The sequence below is a fragment of the Indicator indicator genome, chromosome 7 (genome assembly GCF_027791375.1).
Source record: "Indicator indicator isolate 239-I01 chromosome 7, UM_Iind_1.1, whole genome shotgun sequence".
NCBI classification, from domain to species: Eukaryota; Metazoa; Chordata; class Aves; order Piciformes; family Indicatoridae; genus Indicator; species Indicator indicator.
In genome coordinates, this window is record NC_072016.1 from 25,487,408 (window position 1) to 25,507,067 (window position 19,660).

The window sequence follows — 19,660 nt, forward strand, 5'->3', positions numbered from 1 at the left end:
CCTGCAGTTGAAGGTGAACCCTTCTTGTTAAAGTGAAAACCATTTAGGAGACACAAAGTCCAAAATCTCTGTAGCCACAAAGATAAACATATAGAGCATTTCCAAGATGGATTATTTTGAGGTCTTCTCTAAGTTTTTAAGCTAACACCTAAATTGTATAGAGGCAAGCAGGCACAGGTCATGTTGTGCAGCCAGACCTCTTAGGTTTAGAATGTGGCAGCTAGTGCAAAGAAGCTTGTGAAGGCTGTTAATGAAGGATTTAGAAAAAAAATGTGAGTGTAACTGTATTCTGACTGGAGTTATAGGGGTGCTGTCAGTTTTCATGCTGTTAAATGCGGATATTAAAAAGTGCAGGGCTTGGGTTTTTTTTTTTTACATCTTAAATGTGATTTAGTTTTCTCTTGTGTCAGAATGGCATGACTCTGCAAGACTAGATTGATTTCCTAGCCCAGATCTGCTGAACATACAGTTTGATGCAGATTTCAGAGTTTCAGTTAAGAGGTGTGATTTTTTTTTTTTTTCTGTCTCTTGGGTTTCATCAGTGGATATAGAATTGTGTTGGTAAAAAGATGAGTTGTACTGGAGTAAGGGGAATAGTGTTAACTGTTGAAGGTAAAACCATTATGTTGGTAATCCTACATCCAAGGTGCCAGTGCAAGTGGGGTACACCACTGTAATTGCTTCACATCTCAGTTCTTCTATTCTTCCACAAAAATGGGGGTCAATGAGAGTCCTCTCTTTGTTATTAGGCTGTGTTGGGTGCTGAGCAGACACTCAGCACAGGCACTGTCTCCTACCAAGAGTTTGCAGGGCTCTTTCCATCTCCAGGTCTTGGCTTTCATCAAGATTTGTATTTAACAGGGTAATGAAAACAACTGAAGATTTTGGATTATTAAGTGCCCCTTCTATAATCATTCTCAACTGCACTCACAGTTTGAATAGGGAAAATATTTTGTTATCCTGTACATTAATTAAAGGGTATATAAAACCTTTCATCTGTTAAAAACCCTACTGCTTGGAGCCTGCACTGGCAGTCCATTTTAAAAATATGCCATGTTGGGATCTTTATAAATCCAAGCTTTTGGCTGACGCTTTTGACAGCACCTCAGTAATTACGAATGTGTGGAATTGAACTTGCTACTGATAAATCTGAACACCCACTCCATCGCAGTGCCAGTCTATGGAAAAGTCATTATTTTTAGAGGAGATAATTTGCTGTGCACTTAGGGAGATTGGAGAGGAGCCAGTTTTCTTACCCATTTTGAGAAGTGAAGAGCTTAAATATGATATGGAGCATGCTTCCTTTAGCTATTGAAATTATATCAATCAGTCCTAATTTATGCAGGACATGGTCTAATACATCATACTTAAAAACTGAAAAAACATAGGCAGTTAACTTAATGATTTAATAGAAAGGAATCACTCTTGGAGAAGGCCATCACACTGAGCAATTACTGAGGACAAAGGCTTCAACAGAAAATGCAGCTAAATTGGTTAACGCACAATAGATAGAAAAGCAGCGGACACTGAGAGTTCTCTCATTTTCAAGCCTAAAGGAACTATGCAAGAACAGGTGAAGTGAATGGTTTGGAAACATAAGCCAGAGAGCAGTTGGGTGAAGAGTACCAATCTTTGGGCACAGGATAGCAGTGCTTAGAGACCACTTTTGCCCTAAAATTCTTTCCCTGCTTCTTTTCCAGGTTCCTGATCCACCCATCAACAGGTATAATTTACACCCAGCCCTGGGCTGTGTTAGATGCTGAAGTGAACTCAAAGTATAATTTCTATGTGAAGGCGGAGGACACAGATGGAAAATACAGCTTAGCTGAAGTATTTATCACTGTGCTAGATGTCAATGACCACTCTCCAGAGTTCAATGAAAACATCCAGGAGAAGACAATGATCATCGGGTCACCAGTAAAGATAGAGGTGAGAGACTACACAGTGTCACAGAGTGCTTTGGAAAAGCCTATCTCTGCGATTTATTGCTCAGGGATCACAATGCATGTCTGAAAGCCGAATTTTCCTGGGGCTTTGTTTTGCACATCCAATTGTATGTAACAAATGGATTAAAGCACCGGATGATAGTATTTATGGACTGCTGAGAAGGCATAAATCTTATAGATAAAAGATTAAGTTCTGTTACATCAGATGATGGAAGAACCTGCATTATACAGCGATCGTAAGAAGCCCAAATAAGGTGAATGAATCAAAGTATAGAGTTTTGAATACTTAACCTTCCTGCCACACCTTTGTGCTCAACCACACAACTTCTTTCCCTTCACTTTGCAGACCTGCATTCATTGTTCCAGTGTTGAACAGGAGGTAAAAAAAAATACAATAGCAATTCACAGGCAAAGGAGTAGAACATCCTATCTTACACGTTAGAATACCTACAGTGAAGCCTGATTACACAATATCTCATGCTAGTAGAATAAATACTATAGCACAAAAATTAAGGCAGCTATAGTTCATAGTGTGGAACTAATCCCATTATTCTCTACCACTTCAAATTTGTCCCTCACCATCTGTAAGAAACTCCCCAGCAGTGGACCATTTGCATTCTACAGAAAGGCTACAGTTTTTCCTCTGATTATCTCAAACAGAAATTGCTTGTACAAAAAGAACTTTGGTTGTGCTGGTTTTCACTAGAAAATGTAGCATATCTGGTAACAGGAAAGGGGAAATTGTTTCCAAAATGAATCAAAAACAGCCAAGTCATCTCAGAGCATGGGTATTATTGAAAGTGAATGCTGAGAAACAGAGTTTTGTCTTCAGGCAAAGATACAAATAATATCTTTGTTCTTTATACTTCCCCTACCAGGCTATAGATCAAGATGCAGAAGAACCCAACAACATTGTGGATTATTCCATCATGCAAGCAGATCCAGCCAATGTGTTTGATATAGACCAAAGCACAGGGGAAATCAAGCTGAAATCCTATATCCGTTCCCTGGACATCATCCACAATATCACAAAGAACAAAGACTGCATATGGTCAGTGGTGGTGCAGGCCAAAGACCGAGGCTCCCCATCCTTCAGTACCACAGCAGTTCTCAAGATTGATATCACAGAGGAGGTAAGGTTTTAGAAAAATCCTTTTGTGAGATGATCCTTGAGAGGCACCGAAGAGTAGTTACTGCTTCCTCCGCTTCTGTGACAACTTTAAAAATATTTCAAGTGTTGAAATCAACAGCCAGCTTTTGCTCCTCCTTTCTTCCTAGCTTTCTTTTGTAGAGTGTTTGTTGAGCCTTGTGATGAACCTGGATTTTACAGCCACAAATGTAAAAGATGTCTTGATCAGAGAAATTGCAATGGGACAAAGATAGGAGCATAATGTGGTTGGGAGATGAGTTCCTGTAATAAAATATATATATTTATATTTTATATTTCCTGGCAGTGGTATCTTCAAACCCTACCAGAACTTATTGACAAAGTATATTTACAGTTTCTGTTATTCGGTTGTGAGTGATATATTTAACATATGAAAACAGTTAAATTTTTTAAGCACAGATCTAAGAATTTCCAGTACAGTGATTCAAATTGGAAATAAAGTTTCAGTGATCCGTGGTTTTCCCACAAATGGGATTCTGTGGTAGGTTAGCCAGTACTCACAACTTGCTCCTCTGTCCGGTATCTTCCCAGCTGCTGTGACTATAATTCAGGTGGTTCTTGGCTTGGAGAGGCCTAGGGAGCCTCTCTCCTCTTGTGCACAGTTCACTGTCTGGAGCTTTCCCTTGGCTCAGAGAGGGTTAGGGGGGCCTCTCTCTCTCTCTCTTGTATGCTCTGTTGCTGGGTTGTAGCCTTTCTGTGGCTCTTCTGGGATTCAGTTCTCTTGGAGCTTTTTCCCTTTCTGCCTTGGTCCATGTGTAAGGGCCAGGTGTAGCTGGCCTTGTAGGGCAAGCTCTTCAGCTGCAACTCTGGCAGCATTTGGCTCTTGTTGCTGCCTGGGTGAGAACGAGGCAAAAGCCTACCTTCTTCACGGGTTTAAATACTGTCCCAAGACAATTAATGCTCTTTGGCAACAGAAAAACCTGAGAACTGAACCTATAGGATGGGGCATATCCAAACACGGCCAGGGGCACATACAGTTCACAGGTGTGTTACAAAGTTAATTACATGTGCTACATGTTTATCTGGACCCTGGGAAGTGTCCAGGTTTGCACGTTCACAGGTGTTTAACCCATTGTCTGTTTTGGGGTTTGACCCTTCAGGACAGTTCCTTGCATCTGATGCAAATTAAGGACTATAGACTCCTGAGAGTAAAGGTATAACTGACTGCTAAATTCTGCTCTTTTTTTGCTGTCATTTGGGAGAAGAAAGTAATCTTTCTATCCTACAAAAAGTGAGTTTAAAGGAGCCTAGGCCAGAGTGAAATATATGAGACCGGTTTTGTAGGACAAAGTAAGTGACATAGGAAAAGTGAGAAAACTTTATAGAAATGCTTTAAAGTGCATAGAATTTTGAATATGACTTAAATAATTGCATTATTATTAGCAGACAAAACAATAAGGCTCTAAAAGATGCACATGTAGGTTGAGAGCTTCCTGTTAGTCCAACTTTTAGTTCAACCACAGAACAAGCAATAATTTCCAATGTGCAGCTCATGCTTACATGATTCTTATTTATTGTAACTGCCTTGCCATGCCTTAAAGTAGGTGCCAGCAGGGAGGAAATGGTTTTTAAAGTAGATGAGAAACACATCATTAGTCTGACAGTCTCTGGACCACACACATACTGGGCAAAGATGCAGACCTCTTTCTACAGAGAGCAGCTGCCCTTCTCTTTATTTAGTCACCCTGTACCCACTGTTCCTTTATCCATTACAAACTTCCTCTGTGTTCTCCATCTCCTCTTGTTCCACTGATACTCTTCATCAGGTGCATTTATATGATAACTCTTGTACAGAGACCAGAGTTTGCTGTCTGCAGAGGTCCCTTGTGCTGGTCAGCAAGGTAAACTTTACCACCAGCAGCACAGGAATAATTCCCAGTCTCTTTTGTCAGCGCCTGCCCCGCCAGGACTGCTGGAAGACTCAGGTCTGGCCTGGCAGAGATATGCCTGGCATGGCGCTGCCTGCTGGGGCTCCATGAAAGTTGACTGCTGGGCCTGAAGGTAGAGATTTAGCCATTTTTTCTCATATAAAGGAAACAAGTTTTTTAATGCTTTGATTCTCCATGGAAACCATAAGTTTTGGTATTCTTTATACAACAAATAAGAATTCTTAGCCACAGCCAAACAGTGGGAGCATCCACCCTTCCTGCCCTGCTTCCAGGCTTCTCACAGGACACACATTACATGAGTATGTGCCACCAGGTGGCCTCAGACACAGTCTCCTCTGTTGGCTCCCAACATCTAGCCTCCTGCCTTCTCTCCCATCCCAGATGAGTTGGTCACTTCTCTGCTAGCACCCAGGGTTAAGGTACAGGGCTGAGGAGCGTCAAGAGGAGGAGGCAGGATGCCCCACACCTTCTCTGCTGCGGAGCAAGATATTCTTGAACTGGCTGAGGAAGGAAAAACAAGAGCAGCTGATGTTTTGTGATAAAGAGTTCCGTGGATTTCTTTCTTCCAGCAACATCAGCATTTTTTGAAAGATGTCTCATACAAAGTCCACTCTCCATTTCCTTTTCACCCCACCCAGAGGTACAGATTTGACACAAAGTGAGGGAGCACCCCTCCTGATAAAGTGTAAAGGAGAAGAAGAGAGGGCTGGACATGGATTCCTCTCAGTTTTCCATGCTCTTCTTGATGTCAAGTTCCAATACAGAGCAACAGCATGTTTTTTATTCACTTGAGTATGTCTCTTCAGCAGGATCTGCACTACTAATCTGATGTCACATCCTCCATAAGCTTTTGTACATTTCTTCATTATTTCTTCCATTACTTGCAATGATTTAGGTTGAGATTTCTCTATCCAATAGTATCACATCTCCTTGCAGAAACCTCTCTCAAACTTCAGCTTGCATGGGAGACGCAGTGCCAATGTACAAAACACTTGGCCACTCCCTGTGTCCCAGTGACAGCAGAGTCACTGCTAACACTTTGTGGAAAAGCCAGTATCTTGGTGTAGGGCTTTTGTGCATGCTCTCTCTGTCTCAGGGCCTGTTAGAAGTGTACATTTCATCCCCCTGAGTTCCAGCTGTATGAAGTCACTTTTGGTTAGCTCTTTGGTGGGCATTTATATATTATTGACTTTGGATAAGGAGGATATTTGTTAATGCATTCCCCCTCTTTGAATGCATTCTCTAGAGGTTTCCTGCAGTGTTAATCACACTAAATAATTAAGCAGACATATTTTCTGAATAACATTTACCATTGCAATTAGCACAAGGCTGGGCCCTTCGAGATAGATACCTTGTGGCAAATCTCAGCAGTATTGCACATCAAGAGGACCTTTTGCTCTTGGAATAATAGAGTGATAAAAAATTCCAGAGGACTTTTAATTTAACTGTCTGGAAACTGATATTGAGAGGCATCTGTTAATTATCATTTCTCAACAGAATAAGAATCATATGCTGAAAAGTCACTCTTCTTCACACTTCTGTCTCACTCAAAAATCTTCTTCTCCTGCCTGGGATTTTTGCAGGAAGCTGATTCCCACTCCTTATCCTGAAGGCTGGCCTGATGAGGTGGATCCCTCTGCCTCTTCAGGACTCCACTGAGGTTCTGCAAATATAGGGGGGTGTTTATTTACACCTCTTCATGAACTGAGGCTTAACTCCACATTTAGGCAGGATAATCTGTGATTCTTAATAGCTTTAGCCACTCATTTAGCCGTCTAAATATAGCTGGTGAGTCTCGGGTTTTGACTCTCTGAACTAAAAGGTTCAAGAAGTTCCTTCTGTGAATTAATGTGACCATCTCCTCCTCTCTCATGCTAACTATGGTAACTGTGGTTGCTGATGACATTAAACTTCCTTTGCCACATGCGCTGAGCAGTTAGCTTCTTCTTTCCAGTTACATGGATCTTGAAAAAAAAGGTTCAGAGAGGATTGGTCTGATTTGAAAAGTCTTGCCCCATGGTGGTGTTCGTAGTGCAAAGTGATGTAAATGCAGCCTTCATGTATGGCTTCTCTATGGGATAGGCACTGGAGGAGGCAGCTTGTGTTCTTCCTCAGATCACGAGTTGCCTCTGAAGCAAATCTCCTGATCATCCCCACACACTCTGAGATGGCTCATGTCTCAGATATCTCTAAGCACACAAAGTGGACTTCTTTCAGATGAAAATGCGTTTGGGGAGCACACTTAGTGTGCTTTGGTGCTAGCAGGTAGTCCATCCCTGCATCTAGACTAGAGAAATCTGAAGACCCCAGAAATGCTGAATATGTGGAAGTGGATTCCTAAGAACCAGCTGGTTCATTGCTCAACTTGTTCAAGTTGACACAACCTGAGCTGTCTTTAATCTGTGATAACTTGGGCTGTTCACAGCTTCTTCTAGTTAGACTTCTAAACATTCCTGGTCTCATGGTCAGACAGCTCAACCAGACACTCCTGTTGGGTCTACCTTCTGGATACATTGCTTGTTCTGCTCACTGCAACCCAAGCATTATGAATGGCTCTTGAGAAGCTGCCAGCAGGTGTGGATGTTTGCAGGCTGCAGATTGAGAGGAAACAGAGAGAGGAGAACAACGGAAATAAGTCACTATTTCAGTAGTAGAAGGAAACATGGCACCTTCTCTGGAAAACTTTTTTTTTTTTGAGCAGGAAGCCAATGTGGAGGAAGGATGGCAAAAATAATTCCCCAATGCTGCAGAGGGGTGTTTTCTGCAGCCTACATTTCATGTACACAGGCTGAAAGTACATATCTACACTTGAAACTGCACAGCACTGGGGCTAATGAAATGATCTTCAAAGATTTGTCAGTGTTTGAGCCCTTCAAAAGCTGGCGAGTCTCAGTGACTGCTGTACACTTCAGCACCCCATAGGACTTGGGCTGAGGAGCTTCTCTGCAGGGGGCAGACAGTCACAAAGGTTCTGTAAAGGACCATATATGCCCATTAAATAAAAAAAAATAGGTGATGTCATCTTTTAATCCAAGCAGTAATTTTCTTGAGGTTGTTCTTGTCCCGGGACTGGACTTCTTTCTTAAAGTGGATACAAACAGTTTAGCTGCTTTCAAACTTCTGTCATGGTTCTGTAACCCTTTAATTGTCCTCCCCTGCTCTGGGCCAGTGCTCATTATAACTGTGAGTCACAGAAAAAACATAGCAGAGAATTATTTGGTTTTGTGAGCAGTGGTATTTTAACTCCTTTGATGGCTATGAAGAAAGTCTTTCTTCCAAGTTTTGGACAGTGCTTCCCATATCAGCTTTCATTTCATTTCACTGTGAAGTGAAATTTGCTTTTGATTTATGTGTAGAGGACAAATCAGTGCTCTTGAAATGCAGCATGCTTATTAGGAAAAAGCAACAGCTAAATAACTTACAAAGTGGTGCTATTTGTTGACCCAGTTCTGAGGCACTGTTGGTAATCAAATGCAAGGACTTGAAGGTGTTTTGAACATGCAGGGTAATGCTCAGGGCCAAACAGATATTCAAATGCTCCCAGACTTTCATTGTCAGAGGGAGCTCAGACTTCTCTGAGACCTGTTCTGTGCGTTAACTGACTGAGCCACAGAAAAGATTGCAAAGCTTCTTTGGTGACAAATGCACTTACCATAAGACCCTCTGCAGGCTAGCTACAGGCTTGGTTTGCAAGTTATTCCTTCTGTTTGTCCTGTGTCATGGCCATGACAAACAGACATTCTCACACTGTATGCTTACAAATGCCTTGTGTTCTTATGCAGACATTACAGAAGAGTTGTTTTCTGAGACTCATTAGAGGCAAAGTTTTGTATAGCATAGGCCCAGTAGCTAGAAAATAGGGTGTAGCAGCTAACTATGAATGTTTTTTGTTTGGGCATTAATCACCACTTCATATCCAGAAACTCTGAACAGGTGCCAAACTTGGTAAGATAAGGAGGAGACGAATGAAACTGAATACTGAAAGTCCTCCCATTTGATTTCCATCAGTTCTTTTCCAGAACTATTGAACGTTGATAACATAGACACATATTTCTGTCTAATCCCACTTATTCGGGGCTTTTCAAATAGCTAGTCAAATAATTAATACTTAGATATGACATTTTCTTAAGTATGTGTCATCTTTTTCCTTGTGTTGGTCCTATACTATTTAACCATCAGTGCCACACTCCTTCTTGACAATGCTCGTAGTAAGTGGACTCATTTCAGGTCATGTACTACTTAGCAGGGTTTATCTGACACTTAATTCATCAGACTTTCACATGAAGTAAACCAGGGTAGAATTTCTGTCATCTGATGGCACTTAATTACACAAAATCCATGTAATGCAGAACAGCAAAGCTGATGTGCATCTAAGCTCCACCAAAGTCATATGGTTTCTATATCAGGTCCATTCCTACTTAAATAATGAGAAATCTCTTTGCACAGCAAAATGGTTAAACTTGGTCACTACCTGTAAAGTAACACTTTACAGATGACATTGAAACTCATGCCCATGAGTTTCAATGTCATTTCTCCTTACACTCACCGTCTTTGATACCTATTTTAGCATGTGTCGTCCAATACGACACTTGGAAGTATTATTTTCTCCCCATCAGTTAAAATCTGGGAGCTTAAACCACTAACTAAAATGCAGATCACCTCTTACTGGACAGTTTGCATGATGATTCTCTCCTGGAGCTGAAACCAGAGAAGTGGGGCATGGTGGGTAGCCTTGTCTCTCTGCAGCCACACTTAGCTTTATTACCAGTTCTTGGTAAATGAACCTGCTCATTTTCACAACACTACTGTCTGTCCAGATACCATTTCAGGATCTTGTACTCATTCTGAGCATCTCTTGGAAATTTCGTGCAAGGGTAGACTACCACACCATGAGTAAGGGTAATCCATGTGCCACATCGATACCCTTTATTCCCTGATCCACCAGGTGTTTTAAGAACTGCCTAGCTTCTTTTAGTATTTGCAACTACCTTTTCTTCTGTACTTAGTTCAACAAGTAGCTCCTTTTATTTTCTGTGCTTTCTATCTTGTACACCTTTCACCCTAGTTCCCTAGCTGTATTTATTATAGATACTGGCCTCTTTCTATATAACCATGAGAGGGTTGACCATTTTTCTTATTTTTGATATTTCCAGATCAAGTCCAGGGTAAAATCCTATATTTTAGGCCTCAAGAAGCGTCCATGGACAATATTTGGAATTTGCATGAGTGGCGTCCTTTCCACCATTTCTGTAACAATGGTGATCTCCACCATCATGTACTGGAAAAGTGTGAAAAGATCCAGGCTCCACCCCCAGGGCAAAATCCGCAAAATTATACGGGGACCTCCGAGACGCTCAGTGTGCTAAGCTGCAAAGTGAACTGGCCATTCATTTGTCCTTAATATGCCATATGTAGCATATGTTACTGCTTATGTCTTTTACTTCTAAAAGCAAAGCTCTTTTGCTCTACTCATCTCCCCTACCTCGAAGAGTTTTGTTATGTCTGTAAAAGAGTACTTGAAAACAGAAGGCAGCACGTACCTGCTAACTACTCGTTTGTAGACTGTAATTCTATAATGTGGCATTTTCTCATAATGTTTTCAATGCCATGCTCATTAGTAGTCCTAAAACTGCAACTGGTTTTGAGAGATCATTTTCTACTCAAAAACTTCTGTTTGGGTTGAACACTGTTATTCCTAGGAAATTAATTCTGAAATGTCATACAATACAGCTGCAGATCCTGGAGCCAATCATTTTCTTGCTCAGCTCTTGCAAGTTAAGTATTATGGTGACGTGCAGGAATCTGCCCTAATTTGGCAGTAATAGTCCAGTAAGCTTTATGTGTTCGACAGTCATCAATCTCCCAACACTGTAATGCTTGCCCAGTGTGCTGCTGCATCTAAATTCTCCAAACATGGACTGGCTTCTATGACTCTCATTTTTTTTTTAGTGATAACTTCTATTAGTGAGCCCTATTTGTTACATATTTTGGACAAATGAAAATTCTGGGTCACTGTCTGTCCCCTAGATTAAGTCACATGTTTTCTTTGTACTCTTTTACAGACTCTTCACAAAGGGCCTATGGCCGCCTTTTTGATGCAAACTAAAGATAACCCCATGAAAGCCTTAGGAGTGCTAGCTGGTGTCATGGGCATAATGGTGCTGATAACTATCATGATCTCTACTGCCATGTTCTGGCGCAACAAGCGGTCCAACAAAATCATGCCGGTAAGAAGGATCATAAAAAAGAGACAGATCCCGCAGACTCGGACAGTTAGGATGGAGTGGCTGAAGTTCAAGAGACCCAGCAATGCTGCAGAGAAGTTTGTTGTTGAGGATGATGCCAAGAGCCTGCAAAATGAGAACAGCAACAACAACATCCATGTTGCCCCTGTGCCACCGACTGCCCCCATGCCCCCGCCACCCCCCGCACTGGCTCCCAGGGGGGACACGCCAGCATGGCGGGTGCCAACTGTGTCCGGCTCCCTCACTCCCAAGTTTGTAAACAAGCAGATGAAGAAGAACGGTCATGGGAGTGCCCACAACGCTCTCGTGTCAGAGCTCAAAATGAAGTTCGAGAAGAGGAACGCAGCTATTGGTGAGGCCCACATCTAGATGCTCTTGGCAGCCCCCAGAGACTGCGGATTGTGACTGGACATGGACATATTTACATGCTGTGGTCTTCCCCTGTCTGTCAGCACCCTGTGAACTGACAGCAGCTTCTTGATGTTATAACTACCCCTCACCTTCTGCAAGTTATAATGATGTTATAATGATGTTATAACTACCCCTCATCTTCTGCTACAGAGTCACTCCACCCAGAGTAAATGCTGTGGTCTCTATCCAGTTGCAACTGCAGTTCCTTCATCTCATGTCCCAGTGCAGCTGGTTCCTTCCTGCAGCTGTCTGACTGGGGTGCTGAGTACTCTTATACCAGCCACAGTCTCCCCAAGTGAACAGGGATTCAAGTTGCTCACATTTTGGAGGTCCCTACCAAGAGTCATGGTTTTCAAACAAGACATTCTGCAGCCAAGGCACTGGAGGATGCCACTTCTCTCCTGATCTGGCATACGGATTTGAGGCATCCAAAAACCTGTCATTTCAAATGCCAGACCCACTATTGAAGACAATGATCTGGCTGGGGCACCAGCACCAAGTCAATGTGCAGATCTCCTACAGCAGTGACACTGCACCCTGCAAAAGGGTAGCATGTATCTGCTATCTGTTGTCCTCAGGACACAATATGCTTTGCAATAGAGTGATGTGCTACCTCATTCCTAAAAGGTGAGCACACAAGCTTGTAGAAGTGCTTCATTTTCCTATGGTTTATGATGGGTTTTGCCACAGTACACTGACATGATGCTGCACTTTTGTTCTGCTCTGGGCTTGCCTTGTACTCAGGATGAGAAAGTCACCTCCGCTTCCCTAGACCAGCTGGGGCAAGGTCTGAGCACAGAAGTTCAACAGCAGTGCTCTCTCAATACTGACACCACATTCCCTAATGGGGCGAAGCAGGAGGATATGATTAAAAGCAGCAGGGAGGGCACAACAAAAGCAAGAGAAAAATTTCAAGTGAAAAATATAGACAGGTGTAGGTAACTCACATATGTTGGTCAAGGAAGTGTCTGAAAAGATCATTTGGCTTCGTACGCTGCTAGCAGGAGGTGTTGTGGAACATATTTCATCACCTTTCCTGGCTTGCTGCAGGAACCGGTGAGTGTGAAAAAAGGTTTCTACAAAACATTCTGGTTTGTCCTATCAGTATTTTTGTGCAAATTAAGCAGCAGCTAATGGAGAGGAGGGCAGCTGACACCTTCTCTTTTTTTTTTTTCACTGTTGTGTGAAAAAGGCACTGAAGGTAAACCACATTCTTCACTGAATCTACCCCACAGTTTCTCCCTTGTTTGTTTTCTGAGGAGATGTTTTTCATCTGGGCACAGCCTTTTCCCATCCCTTGTGGGGAAGGCAGAATGTGCCAGGCTGACTGGGGAGCAACACCCTGCACCCTCTGCCTGAGCTCTGGTCCCTGGACAGCTGTGCTGTCATAGATCAGCACCATGAACATCAAGATGAGATCAAACCCTATAGAACAGGACACTGTGTTAATTCAAAGGGTTCATGAGACTCTTTTCCAGTTGCCATTTCAGCAGGACCAGCAGACCTGGCCTTCAGGGCTCCTCTTCTCTCATCCCATTAGCTGGTCTAATAAATTCTGTTTGCACAAAGATTTCAACAAGAAGTTACCCACTGATGGGAATAATCCTGTAATTTTTAACTTCCGTCCCCCCAGAAGCCAAAGGGTGACCATGGTTCATGTCACCTGTGGGCTGAACCAGGAGCTGCAGCCAAGAGATGCAGCAGGGTCCCAGCTTGGGGCTGCGGCAGCACCACTGCTCCCAGAGCCTCTCCTGCCACGTCTCTTTTTCTCCACTGTTTTCCTGCTTACCCCTCCTCCTCCTGTGGCTGCATGACATGAGGCCCAGGCTCTTGTGTTATGTGTGGTCACCTTGTCCTTGTCCTCGTCCTCTAGCCATGAGCTGGTGAGAGGGAAGGGACATGTAGCCCGCATCCCAAATCCTTCTGCCCTGTGCAAGCACACACTTTCTGCTGGTGGTGTCTCTGCCAGGTTCTCAAATGTTTATTCTTCCTTACTACTGTTTTCCTGAATGTTGTGTTGAAGCCAGAGTTCAGTGTTGATTCTCCACTGAGGAAAGCCTGTAAAGACCATTCAATTAAGTGAGATTTAACAGGAATCATAGGCTTATAGTCTTAGAGATTATATTTAAGGAAGAATAAAAATGTTTCATGACATGTTGTGAGATTTATTTTCCAGTTACTCTGTATTGCAACTTTGAGGTTGATTTTTTTTAATTAATAAATATTTAAAAAAAAAAAGTGGTTTTTTTTTTCTGTGCTTCTTGTAACAATGTTTTGTCAATGCTTGTTATGTGACCACATGGGCACAGGCACGCAGATGGCTTAACAGGATGCCTGATTACAGGCACTGGTTTGTTTTTCACTCCCCTTGTACATGGCTCTGTGCCCCATCTCCCCCCAGGTTTCTGCAGGACAAGGTTGTCTCCCTGCTTGGCTAACTGCTTTCATCACTTCCTCACCCTTCCAGCCCCCTCCACCACACATGTTGCAGCTTCCCTGCAGCTCCTTGCCCTTCGAGGTTCTTTGCAATTTTTAACTATGAAAAATAGAAATGAAGTGAAGGACATCTGTGTATTCTGAAAATCCATCTTGTTTATTACTTTGACACTAAAAGACTGACAAGACTAGGAAGTCCCTTGAAGTATAACACTGAGAGGCAGCATTGACCCAACAGGTCTCTTCTGTTCAAAAGCTGTGCAGTCGGTTACAACAGAAGGAGTTGCTGGGGGAGAAAATATGGAGCCTGAAGAGACACAGCATGGAAAATACACAGCAAAAACCAACACCAGCAAAAAAATACAATTAAAAAGCCAAAACTCACATTACGCTTCATCTCTACTTACAGCTGAGGTTTCTAGTCTTCTTTCTGAGGTGTTCTACAACAGCAGATACGGTAAGGGCTGCGAACCTGTTTGCCATGTTCTTTGGTTGTGCTGGAAAGCACGAGGCCAAAAAAAAGAAAAAAATAAGTCACATGGCCTCAGAGCCCCCCAAGAAACACAGCATGAGCTGATTCACGAGCAGGGGGCCTCTTTCTTTGACATGAATATTTTGAGAGGGCGGGAGAGGGTTGTTGCCCTTAGAAAGCAGGTGAGCTTGTGTTTCAAAGCAGAAGGGTGGACAAGTGGCCTGTTTGCATTTGGGGAAGATGTCCATCCTGCACTTTGGGCTCCCAAACCCTGACTTCACTACTCTCTCTGCTCCTGGCCACTTATCCCACCAGCCTTGTTCAGGCCAGGTGTCCCTGTCACCCCCACCCCACATCACCCTGCAGCCCAGTGCCATCCTAGGAAAAAGGATACAAGTGATGGGGAAGGTGGAAGGGGGAACAACAGTTAGGTGCTCGCAAAAGGTGAACTGTGCATTCTTTCACCAGTCCCTGTTCTTCACTTACAAAAGAATCTATTAACACAACATTTCTGTATCAGTGGGCATTGGAGGGGGCAAGGGGGGTGGTGTCTGTCTGCATTAAGTGCTCGCAGTTTTCCTGTTTCTGGTACAACTAGGGCTGTAAACCTCTCAGGGCTGTGTAAACCTTAAGGATGAGTAAAAAAAAAGACCATAAAAAAAAGAAAACAAAATACGTAAGATAAACAGCCTCGGCCCCAACATCAACACCCAACACTCCTGATCCAAAACAAAAAGAGTATTTCCCTCCAAGCGAAACAAAATATCTCTGTCACATTCACCCTATTCTCCCTCACTTGTTGCTAGTTATACCACAACTCTGCCCTGGCTTCCCTCTTGTGTTTCTATGAGGCAGCACACAGGACAAGTGGCACCTCGCACAGGCCAGAGCTGCAAACAAGCCTCCCCACCCACCCCCAGCAAGGAAAATAAGGAAGCAAAGACACACCTGGGAGTGAGCAAGGGAGACCTTTCGCAGCATGCATTGCTGTTTCGTTTGGGTTGGGTTGTTTTTTTGGTTAATGCTTTTTTCCCCTGTGTGTCTGTGTATGTGCAGAGGCAGCCTGAGGCTGCATGAGTGGGGCCCCACATCCACAACAGCACACCCTGGGCATCCCCAGTCCCAGGACTCCCCCACCCTGCTGCAAACCCGAGCCACACACCCCACCATGCCTCAAGTCCTTGCGGCACAGTCTTGCTTGCATGGTCCTTCAGGAGAACCAGCAAGTGCTGTTGTTCAAGATCATCTAAAAGGTGTTGCTGCAGCCTTGTTTGCGGGGCGGGCAGGCCTGGGCTAGTAGAGGTCGGCGCTGTTCCTGTGGGGTGGCCGGGTCTTGCCAGCCTCCTCGTGGCCTGGGGGTCGCCGGGCACCACGACCACCCTGAGGGCGGCAGAGCCCATCCTCACTGCCAGCAGGCAGGCTGTCCAGCGTGCTCTCCTTGCTGCCGGCCGCCTGAGCCTGGCCCCCACAGTGGCGGCGGAGACAGGCACCAGGGCAGCGGGTCAGGCAGCCAGGGCGGGCCTCGGCAGTGCAGGCATACATACCAGCAGGCACGGCCAGCACCATGGCGCAGACGATGACCACGATGTGGATGAGCTTCTCGCGCTGTTCCAGCTGGCTGATGTCACTGCCCGTGACGAAGACGACACACTGGCCCTTGCGAGGTGCCTGGTTGCGCACAGCCACACAGACCTCATACTTGGTGGCAGGCAGCAGATCGGTTACTGAGTAAGTGTTGACACCAGGACCAATGTAGATGGCATCCTTCTGGGCAGCATCGTAACGGCCCACCAGGAGGGTATACCAGGTCTCCCCTGGCTCTGCTGCTGCCACTGCAAACCACTCCAGGGTGATGCCATAGACTGTCTGCTTGGCGATGCGCACCTCTACATGGGCACCAGCTTCAGCAGGGGCGATGGGGTCCCAGTCTGGGGAGGTTGTGGATGCCCATGGAGCCCCAACATGGAGTGTGATGGTCACGGATGTATTGCCCAAAAAATTAGCAGCTGTGCAGGTGTAGTTGCCAGCATCTGCTGGCCGTGCCGCTGGGATCAGGAGCTCTGAGCGGATGGTCTCCTCGCTGATGGGCTCAGTGGACACTGTGGGCAGAAGGGAGCTGTGTCAGTAAGTGAAGTCACCTCCTGCCTATGAAGGCAGGGAGCCACTATGCCCTTGGGGCAGCCCCAAGACCACACCAAGGTGGGATGGAGGCCAAGAGGCCAGGCAGGTCCTACCCTACCCAGGGGAGGAGGAAAAGAGACATATAGGAGTGTGCCAAACCCCACAGAGCTCATCAGTGAATTTTTCTCTGGGGCAAAAGGCAATAAATTCACCAAGACACAAAAGCAGAAGAGATAGGGTGTCCAACCCCCACCCCATCATGTACTGCTGGGGATGCTGCTACTGGCAGAGGCCAATCTGCCTGTGTGTCATCTGCCATCAGTGTGCTCAGGTTAGGGCAAGCCAAGGAGAGCTGCTGAGGTGCAGGAGATAGTGCTATAATTTTGGATACACGTTCCATCCACTCTTAGGTTTTAGTGTGAAATAGTGTTGGTTGTAAGAGGCATTGGGCAAAAAAGAGGCTTGTGGAGCCAGGAAGTGTTGCACTGGGAGTGAGAAACAACTTTAAAAACAGCATGCAAATCTGTTATCTACCCAAAAAGGGACACCTGTTCCTAGTCAGGAAATGCCTGTATGTAACTAATTCAGCATGTGCCTGTGGAAAGATGCACAAGTGCTGCTACAATGCTGCAATTAAAGCAAGTATCAGTCCAGGATTAAAGGCTAATGCTATCTTATTCAACTAGCTGGCTTATTAGGAACACACATAACGTGTGGGGTGCCCATATGCATGATTAGCTTACCTGATGAAAATAGCAACTTGTTCTATTGACAGCTCTTAGTAAAAATGCATGTGAAGGAGGGCATGCAAGAGCCAAGTTGCATGGAGAGGAAGAGGGAAAGGCTTCATACTATGAAGCCCTCAATAACAAATAGAAATAAGCAAGGCTTATGAAGAAGGACAGCCTCTGTTTTGGTTGTAGAAAATGAATGGACACAGGCTGCATATGGCAATGGTAAAGAAACAAGCAGGTGTTTGTGCACACCTACAAACATGTACATACAAATATCATTACATAGCATGTACCTATAGATGTGGTATATAAAATATATAGAGAGACAGCCAAGTATTTATTACATATATATTGACTAATGTATTATAATTAGTTCTTACATCATGTGTCATGATGAAAGAGCTACTACCAAAAATCCACACATAAAATAACTGTGTAAAAATGAGCCCATGCTCTTTCTGTCTTTAACTGATATCCTGAGTGAAGAGCTCTTCTCCTGCCATTCAGATGTTCTTACCCATGTAGGATAATTATTTAGATTACTGCTAGCACAATAGCTGCAATTCTCTAAAGGGTCTGAGAGATGATGTAGTGACTGTGGTGGCCTGAAGACTTTCATAGGTAGAATAGCAGAACCTACAGAGAAAAAAAGAAAAAGCTTTGCTTACCATTAAATGCCCTTAAAAGTTTGAGTGCATAGGTCCACCAGACAGCTGGGGAAGGGCTGGCTTCCACAAAGCAGGTCAGGGTGACATTCAGCCCCACTGGGACTGTCAGGTTGGTGTCAAGGGCTGAGATCAGGGGCTTCATACAGCTGTTGAGCTCTACTTCATGAAAAAACTTCCCTGCCCTGAATTTCGGACTTGAGCAAGTTAAATAGGAATTCATCAGAATAATAGGTGGGCCAACTGACTTGATAAACTGGACAAATCCCCGCAGGCGACAGTCACAAATCCAGGGGTTGTCATGAAGGGCCAGGACAGCGTTGGAAATAGCTTCTATCTGTCCCTCTGCCATCAGACTTCTCTGATAGACAGGCCAGCTGTAGAAGACGTCCTTGGATATGACAGTAAGCTGATTTGAGGATAGGTCTAAATAGGTCAGGTTGGGCAGATAACGGAGCGCATGTTCTGGAAGGACATCGAGCCGGTTGTGCTTCAGATCCAGGATTTTCAAAGCTGGGGTGTCTTGAAATGCTGTCCATGGCACTGAACTTAATTTGTTCCCTTGCAAGCGCAGCTCCTTCAGAGACGGTAGATATTCCAGGCTCTTGATGTGCATGACCGTGATGTTGTTAAAATTGAGCCAGAGATACTCCAAGGCACTGATGTTCTCAAAAGACCCACGAGGCAATTCTGTTAGGTGAGAATTTTCTATTCTAACTTTCCGGATGTCCTGAGGGATGTTTGAAGGGATCTGCCTCAGCAGTGCAGACATACAGAGCAAGCTCCTAAGGAAACCAGAAGGAGGAAACCAGAAAATACTCCATGTCCCACACCAGGTTCATCACTAACAAACCAGTTCCCTATACACATTTACAAGCACTTGAATAATTATAAGATCTGGTATATAGGGATGAATTAGCCATAGATCCATCCTTCCTTGTGTTTTACACCCATTTTTCCACAAAGTCATAAAAATGGCTACATATGCAACTACATATCTCAGGGAAATAAGAGGAACGTCATTTTATGCTCAAGCTAATACTACTCAAACATTAGAAGAGGCATAACATGCGGCCATCTGTTTGGCTTTGGTGCTCACAAAACTGGTAAATATATATTGGGACGCTCCCAGCTGATTTGCTGGTGCTATGACTAGGATAAGAAGTGTTCTTACCTTCCAAAGGTGTCTTGAGAACAAGAGCATCCTATGACACAAGATGAAACAGATGGGTTTATCTTGTAGAAGACCAGAAGAAGGAGGAAAAAATGACAAATGGGATCCATATTCTCCTTTAAGGAAGCACTGTGCAGGGTTTGCACCAAACATGCCAAGAGCCTCCAAGAAGCAAATCTTATTAGCTGTAATCTTCCTTGACGCAGAAATAAATCCTGCTGGGGACCCGACCCTAAAAAAGACATGTAGCATGGTTCACTGCCTCTGCCAAAGTGCTAAAAAATCACCCCAGGACCACTCTTGGCATTTATTCTTTACCTGCAGGGATTTTGACAGGCATGTTTATTTGGTTGATAATATGATGTTGGAACCAAGCAATTAACCAGGCCTATTTTTTTT

General features: G+C 44.1%; 2 protein-coding genes across 2 annotated transcripts in view; one reads left to right on the forward strand and one right to left on the reverse strand.

Annotated features, from left to right (window-relative positions):
• The window catches only part of CDHR1 (cadherin related family member 1), a 45,859-nt gene extending 34,242 nt beyond the window's left edge, over positions 1 to 11,617 (forward strand). Inside the window, exons 15-17 of the mRNA XM_054382495.1 lie at positions 1,701 to 1,929; positions 2,825 to 3,079; positions 11,066 to 11,617. Coding sequence (XP_054238470.1) covers positions 1,701 to 1,929; positions 2,825 to 3,079; positions 11,066 to 11,617 — 1,036 coding nt within the window. The remainder of the gene's footprint in view (positions 1 to 1,700; positions 1,930 to 2,824; positions 3,080 to 11,065) is intronic.
• Positions 11,618 to 15,860: 4,243 nt separating this feature from the next.
• LRIT2 (leucine rich repeat, Ig-like and transmembrane domains 2) lies at positions 15,861 to 19,371 on the reverse strand. Its single transcript, XM_054382600.1, has 3 exons — positions 19,262 to 19,371; positions 18,091 to 18,872; positions 15,861 to 16,666 (listed from the first exon to the last, which is right to left on the reverse strand). The coding sequence occupies exons 1-3, from the start codon at positions 19,369 to 19,371 to the stop codon at positions 15,861 to 15,863; spliced, it is 1,698 nt and encodes a 565-aa protein (XP_054238575.1).
• Positions 19,372 to 19,660: the final 289 nt, after the last annotated feature.